The sequence below is a fragment of the Homarus americanus genome, unplaced genomic scaffold (assembly GCF_018991925.1).
Source record: "Homarus americanus isolate GMGI-L3 unplaced genomic scaffold, GMGI_Hamer_2.0 scaffold4896, whole genome shotgun sequence".
In the NCBI taxonomy this organism is placed as follows: Eukaryota; Metazoa; Arthropoda; class Malacostraca; order Decapoda; family Nephropidae; genus Homarus; species Homarus americanus.
The window spans coordinates 3,047,743-3,055,618 of NW_024749657.1; the positions used below are offsets into that span (position 1 = coordinate 3,047,743).

At 41.8% G+C, this 7,876-nt stretch overlaps 2 protein-coding genes across 2 annotated transcripts; one reads left to right on the forward strand and one right to left on the reverse strand.

The window, feature by feature from the left end:
- The first annotated feature begins 702 nt into the window (after positions 1-702).
- Positions 703-1,352, forward strand: LOC121853475 (serine-rich 25 kDa antigen protein-like). Its single transcript, XM_042347617.1, has 2 exons — positions 703-1,252; positions 1,339-1,352. The coding sequence occupies exons 1-2, from the start codon at positions 703-705 to the stop codon at positions 1,350-1,352; spliced, it is 564 nt and encodes a 187-aa protein (XP_042203551.1).
- A 3,666-nt stretch (positions 1,353-5,018) lies between these two features.
- Positions 5,019-7,580, reverse strand: LOC121853603 (U-scoloptoxin(01)-Cw1a-like). Its single transcript, XM_042347856.1, has 2 exons — positions 7,564-7,580; positions 5,019-5,643 (listed from the first exon to the last, which is right to left on the reverse strand). The coding sequence occupies exon 2, from the start codon at positions 5,591-5,593 to the stop codon at positions 5,207-5,209; it is 387 nt and encodes a 128-aa protein (XP_042203790.1). The 5' UTR covers positions 5,594-5,643; positions 7,564-7,580; the 3' UTR covers positions 5,019-5,206.
- Between the last annotated feature and the right edge of the window lie 296 nt (positions 7,581-7,876).

A 7,876-nucleotide genomic window follows, 5' to 3' on the forward strand; every position in this document is an offset into this window, starting at 1 on the left:
AACAATTAAATAAGCCTCACTACATACCTGGTCACACAACTTATCATAATATTACGTAAATGTGAAAAACTGAACGATATATGTAAATTGAAATGAAGAGTATTACAGTCTAAAAGTGAACGTAGGTGAAATAACGCTCCCTTGAAGTTTAAGCACCGGAGGGAGAGAATAAGTGGCACTCGATGCAATTTTCAAAGAGTTACAGTACCACTTGTTGCTCCGAGGCGCTTATCGATCGTCATTTGTCGCCACAGGTTGCCAAGTGAGTCCACAATGCCGATAATTTCTGATCTAGAATTTGTTTTATATGTTATTCTGACGAGCGGAGTAATGGTAATCGATGGTTTATGAGATATACACCATGATATGTACACACAAGTTTACAGGGGATTTGTAGTTCTTTTGGCGAGGTTTATGTAGTGATGGGACGACATCTGTTGGCGGGGCGAGGAACTATGGTTGACATTCCCGCTACGGCTCGACCCTCCCCTCAGAGTACCTCTGCTAAGTGGATGATGGTCGGCCACTCACCCACTAGTGTTCCGGCACAAACTCATATACACTTAGTAATTTTGGATCTATATCGTCTCAGAAAAATGCGGTGATAGCTGTTTATTGTAGTGAAGTTGAATTTTGTTCGAATTTCATAGTGAATGGAGACAGGAGTGGAATATATTTTAGTATTTAGTGTTGACAAGAAGAATGATCGACGATTTTTTTGATGACGACTACGGCACTGACGACAAGACCCCAGCAGAGTTCAAGTCTTTCCTGGAAAAGGGAAACTACTCGAAAAAGTCAACCTCGAAGGAATATTCTGATATTGTGAACCAAACGAAGAAACTTGCGCTAAAAGACGACAATAAAGACCCACAACCTGAGAAGCAAGAAGCAGAATACTCAGAATCCTATGAAGATGAAGAGAAGACAAGTGATTCCAAACGTGACGAAACATCCCCAGAATCTTCTTCAAGTAACCGAAGACAATGTTCGGACAATGAAGGGACAAAAAGTGACTCCGAAAAGGAATCATCAACATCCAAATCTAAAACATCTTGTAATTATTCGAGTGAGCAGAATAGTAATGTTACCCCTAGAACTGAATCACCGGTATCAAAGAAAACAAAATCACAAACTATGGATGACTACTCCAAATCAGATACGCGTAAAGATTTGGATAAACCTGAAGAAAAATGGACAAATTCTCGAAAAGGCGACGAAGATGCAACTTCCAGCAATTCTAAGGAACAGAGTGAAAAGGACATTCAAGCTCATTATATCCAAAAATACGCAAAAATAAAAGAAATTAGAGAACAAAAGATAGCGAAGTGGTTGCAGCAAAAGAAACTTGAGGCAAGAAACCAACGAAGGGAAAAGGAAAGGGAAGAGAGAGAAAGAGCACAGCTAAAAGAAGAGGAGGAGAGAAAGGCAAAAAAAGAGGAAGAGAAGAAGAAGAAGAAGGTGAAAGAAAAAACGGAAGAGTGGCTGGAAAGAAAGAATGAAGAGCGGGAGAGAGAGAGGAAGAGGTAAATTGATTAGTAATAAGATTGGCAGTAAGAGAGAGAGAGAGAGAGAGAGAGAGAGAGAGATGAATAATACTGACAAACCCATTCAGCCAAACCGCCATAAAAGCTCACATTAGTTCATTAAGTCCATAAGGGTGTACAAAGTTATAATAGCAAACAGTACATTGACTCAGCCGAGGAATTTTATGATATATTTTGTGGTCGAGTGTAAGAAGACCTTGTTATTAGTGTTGTAGTTGTTGGTAGCTCAGGTTGTTGTAGTTGTTGGTAGCTCAGGTTGTGGATGTAGTTAGCTCAGGTCTTCCCTCTCCCCAATTATCATTCCTGTGCTTCCTCTCTATTTATTACTTATCTCTCCCCCTCTCTATTTACCCTACAGACACCACATGGCAGCAGCAGAGGCAAAGAAATCTCGACAGACAAGGGCAGCAGAGAGCAGACGAGCCTACGCAGACTGGCATGCTTCTCACCCACACCACACCCGTGACCTGACCTCTCGCGCCCGTACAGGAGACAGAGTGGTGACTTATTATGACCAGGCTCGACCCCTCCCACCCTCCCATGTTAACCCTGAACCCTGGAAACCCCCTTGACGCACACACACACTACTACTACTACTACTACTACTACTACTACACACACACACTACTACTACTACTACTACTACACACACACACACACACCACATCCTTGACCACCGAAGGGTCAAGACGTACCTGGCGCTCCTCTCGGAGCAGCCAGGTCAACTGTTAAGTTGGCCCATACCAACCCCCTCCCCTGAACCCCTCCTCCCCACCGGAATATCAACAAGTTCTCGCCAGAAGTTACAATTTCATTTAGGAAAGGAATGGAACCAGTGTTAAACAGAGGTGAACAGTGGTGAACAGTGCTTAAGTCAGTGAGAACAACTCAACAGTAACAGTCGTACCCAAGTTAACCTTCACACAGTGAGGTCCCAGGTACCCAGTGATAACGGCCCGTGAGACCCAACAACAACAACCAGCGATGTGTTAATCCGTCTACGATAGGAAGGCCTGGGACCAAACCTCACTCATATAACACCATCTGTGAGGGAATTACTACACCACGGCCCCTCATAACACCATCTGTGAATTACTACACCACGTGAGGCCCCTCATAACACCATCTGTGAGGGAATTACTACACCACGTGAGGTCCCTCATAACACCATCTGTGAGGGAATTAGTACACCACGTCAAGTCCCTCATCACACCATCTGTGAGGGAATTACTACACCGCGTGAGGTCCCTCATAACACCATCTGTGAGGTAATTACTACACCACGTGAGGTCCCTCATAACACCATCTGTGAGGTAATTACTACACCACGTGAGGTCCCTCATAACACCATCTGTGAGGTAATTACTACACCACGTGAGGTCCCTTATAACACCATCTGTGAGGGAATTACTACACCACGTGAGGTCCCTCATAACATCATCTGTGAGGGAATTACTACACCACGTGAGTTCCTCCTAACACCATCTGGGAGGGAGTAACACACACACACTACTGTTACTACTACTACTACTACTACTACACACACACACACACACACACAGCATCATGTTGGGTAGATTATACAGTATTATAACTTTTTTGTGTTCTTGCTTCACCTCTTAGCAACAACAATAAACAACAACAAAAATAATAACAAAATGATTCAAGTGCTTGTTTTATTGTTCCACTATGTATGTATGTATGTATGTATGTATGTATGTATGTATGTATGTATGTATGTATGTATTGTCAGTTATGAACTTGTATGAGGAATTTACTTATTATCAAAACACAGTGGACAATGTCGTAGTTTGGGCAAATGTGTTAAAGTGGGTTTATTTCTAAGTTCAATCTAACCTAACCTTAGGTAATGAGAAACACATGCAGCTGAAGCGTTGTTAGAAGCCTGCATCAACTTAACCTATTGACCTCACACAACCCACCGGCATATTAAACAGAAAGAACTTACTTTGATATGGTGAGAAAACAAAATATTTTGTGGTGGTGAGAGAAGTCGTTTGGACCAAGCGGCTCGTAAACAAACATTCAGTGGACAAACTCAGGCTGGGTCGGGCTGGGTCGGGCCGCACTACCGTTTTATAGCCGCGAAGAACGAAGTTGTGCAGCTAGTGCGGGCTACCAAATGGATATCATACCCGAACTCAGCGATTAATAAATTACGCGGCTGCGGTTATGTCGTCAATATTAACCTAATAATTTGTGAAACATCTAAACTTGAAGAATATAAAGATGCACATAATGATAAGTCTATTTGGGTTTGTAAAGAATCATCGACAACATTCAGTGGAGAGGTTTATAAATAGTTGCCCCTGTATAAATCTTTTTCTGTAATTATTATTAACAAAAAATTGTATTTTTATGGTAAACTAAAGAATAAACAGCAACCCTACATGACTGCGAACTACAACGAAATATTTTGACTGCTGTGCAATTCCGGCATTGGAACATTGAGATTAATACAGAAACAATGACAAATTAAGTCAAGTTGACGAAAAATAACCCAAGAGAGACATAAATTTAATGTCCAAATTACCTACTCTCCTAAACTATGACATATCAGCAAAAATATAAATACTTTCTTACCTTTCGAAAACTTAAATAAAAGTTCACTAGGAATAAGTTTTGAGTAAAATCACTTTGTTTGTTTTTTCGCCCAGATTCTACCTAGATGACGTAGAGGCAAATCCGCCATGTTTGTTTTCGTGAGAGGAAGCTGATCACAGGATGTTTTTAAAGTTTTGAAATGAAGATTGCTATAATATTTTTTGGCTAGGCTAAGTTGGGTTAAGTTAAGTAAAATATTAGGCATATTTTCGGATTATACGTGGAATTCCGCTATAAGTAGGCCCGACCAGTTTTTGTCTCCTATACAAGTCCGATCGACGGATTTTCTTTCACGTAAGTTCAAATCAAATCTGCCTTCACGCCATGAATGTACCGCATCTCTCAAGTCAAAACCGATACTACATACAAGTCCAACTTACGTCCATTCTGAGGCGTTGGGTGTTATCTCCGTCGACAATCACAAGACCGAAACAAGTCCAACCTGAAGCCTAGGGCGTCATAACCATCCTCCCGCCTCACAAGTCCAAATAAAACTGAGTGTGACGGTGACGGGCAGTTGTTGACACTAGCCTGTCCCTGGACCAATCATAGGTGACCGTCTAGCACTAACTACCCAACGAGGCTGTTTGACCATACTACCTCGTTTAGTTAAGATGATACGAGAGGAACACCCAGGTGACATCTTTAAGTTCGTAGGTTTATTGTTTTACTCTTTAAAGCTTCACCTAACCTAACCTAACCTAACCAGTGTTAATGTGACGTCAGGTCTACATGACTGACACGCTGGGCTGACAGGTAAACTATCAATAGGTAAAAGGTTGAAAACAAACACAAGACAAACAATAAACAGACAATTAGATAAATCACAAAATAAGTAAGAAGGTATGGCTTGAGAATTTCTTTATTTTGTGTACAGTTAGGGAAGGGGGGCAGACAGGTCAACTGCTGTGGTCTGGGTCATCCTAGGTCAACCAGGGTATGGTAGTAACTTCAGCTGTCCAGGGTCAAGACAAGGTTAGCGTATCGTACGAGTGAGTGAGGTGAGACATCATCGGACTCGCATCATGAAGGGTTTACTCCAGAGGCTCCGGGATCCTGCCAAACTCCTCGTTCACGACGTCGTACAGCGTCGGTGCCTGGTCGCAGGGGAAAGCGTCTTCTCTGAATTTACAGGTGGCGGTATCCTGGCTGAGGATGGTCTGGTTGCCACAGGTGAAGGTGTACTGCAGTGTGATAACCACCGTCCCACTGGCATCGGCGACGGGGAGACACACGTGGAAAATTTCACAGTTGTTGTCGACGTCGGCGTAGTAACCGTAGGAGCGGCCCTCACAGGTGAAGGAGGTGTCGAGGGGCGAGCTGAGCGACAACTCATAGTCGATGGGCAACTCCCAGGCGAACTTGGCGAGAGTCAATGTTGCCAAGGCCATGACGAGGATGACTGTTGCGGCGCGGTACATGATGGAGAAGGAGGACCTGGTGGAAGCGCTGCAGGATACCAGGAAGGATTCTGTAGAAGGATTTGGTATTATTAATATCTAAGTAATATATATTTTAAACCACTACACCCTCCCTCTCCTACACCACCCCACAAGTACCTCTATCATCCATGAGGTCAGATGTGTACAAAGTGTTAAGGAAATTATGTGTCCAGATAATAAGCTAAGCCCTGGATGTTTGGGTTAACGTGTGGTGACTATACTAACATATACTAATTAACACCTGAAGAATGATGTTATTTGTGTGTTGTTATTTCATACCTGGATTATTATTATTATTCCTTTTCTTCATATTATTAGTACATTATCAGACATTAGAATATTGTCATTATACCGTCCTAAGTAAGACAGGAGCCACAACCAAAAAAAAAAACAATAATAATAATAAGTAAGAACAAGAAGAACCAATAATTTTTCACAAGAACAAAAAATAACGAAAAATAACAAGAGAAGCAACAAGAACTATAAACAAAGATAACAATAAATATTAACAACAACAATAACAACAGCTACAATAACAACTACAGAAGCAACAAATACAAAAACAACAACAAGAAATACAACAATAACACCACCACCACAGACAACAAAAACAACTACAACAATAACAACAATAACAAAAACAAACAACTCAAGGGTTGAATTTTGTTTGTAAATATAAACAGAGGTTAAAAAGTACTCGTAGTTTTCCCTGTGTTTACATAATGTCCAGGTGACGTCACTTCCTAACATTAAATCTATGAACTTGATATGGCAATACTCTTGTTTACCTCTTGAGTTGCCAATACGATTTTTTACTTCTAAGATTAACCAATGAGAATGTGAGTTAGGTGATCAGCTGTTGTTTGCTATTTAAATCAACATAAGATACTTTTTTGTGATTGGTTTGCCTTATTGTTTGTTAATGTGTGTTTGTATTTTGAACATACGATTTACTGGAGTATCACCTGTTTGCTATTAAGGTTCAAGGCTCAGATATGTTCACTACTCACCTATAACAACAGGACTTTAACCGACGTAAACACTAAAGTTACCATGTATTAAATTTTTTTTTATTATTGGCGGGAAATAAAATCATCGATAATTAAAGAAGAATTATACTTAGAAATTAGTTAATATCACTACGAAAAAGTTAAAGTCTTGTCTCCCTAAAGAAAATCACTCACGCACGATAAAATTCCACCAGACAAGTCAATAAAGGCAGAAATAAGATAAAACTGAATAAATTTGTTCAAAACTTCAACAAAAATCACTATCGTTCATTGGTTAGTTTAGGTTACGTTAGGTTACGTTAGGTTACGTTAGGTTCACGTCGACTTCACATAACACTTTGGGGCTTCAGAAACAGACGCAGGTAATATGTATTCTATTTCCACATTTATCACTAATTTCAAGCTTCTTCTTCTTCTTCTTCTTCTTCTTCTTCTTCTTCTTCTTCTTCTTCTTCTTCTTCTTCTTCTTCTTCGTCTTCTTTGCACGTCCACTAGAACAGGTGATGGGAACAGATGAAATAGGTGGGACAGGTGAAGGGGAAATGGAACAGGCGAAGAATAGGTGGGACAGCACAGGGAAATGGGGAAGGAAATGGGAGGAAGAAATAGAAGGGACGGGAGGAAGGGATTGGGAGGGAAGGAAGGGACGAGGAGGAACCAGAGGGGGAACGAGAGGAGAAGAAAGGTGGAAAAGATGGAAGAGGACGGAATAAATAAAGAAAAGCAAAAGGAATGGACGTGTGAGACGGGAGGACATGAGAGAATCAGAAGGGAATAGACTGGAGGAAACGGGAGGGAGAAACGGGGAGAATAGACGGAGCACATACAGTATAAGTATTCACCTTACGAAGGGAGAGCACAGAGTAGCAACAAACGGGGGGTGTTCCTGGACTTAAATACCTCCCTCTTCACCCGTCACACCCCCAATCCCTTCCTCACCTTCCTCCTCCCTTCCCTCACAGTGGTCAATCCTGTCGTGGGTGTCCAAGACGTCATGCAGGATGGGGGGGGGTAAGGGGGGGGTGTTGATCCTGTAAGCCCCCTCCCCCCCCCCCCCCCCTCCCCCTCCCCCTCCCCCTCCCCCCCGTGTCTTAGAGTGGGTAAGGCAGCTGTCGATCCGTTGCTTCAAGGTCCACTGGTGTCGTCTTCTCTTGCCAATCTCCCTGTCTCTCTCTTTCTCTCGTTTGGTCATCAGTAATATTAACACCAGTAACGGTAGGAACAAATAATAACAAGAATAGCAACAACAACA

What these genes read in the sequence shown, in the direction of transcription:
- LOC121853603 (XM_042347856.1), bottom strand. Translation starts at nt 5,593, where the DNA reads ATGTACCGCGCCGCAACAGTCATCCTCGTCATGGCCTTGGCAACATTG.
- LOC121853475 (XM_042347617.1), top strand. Translation starts at nt 703, where the DNA reads ATGATCGACGATTTTTTTGATGACGACTACGGCACTGACGACAAGACC.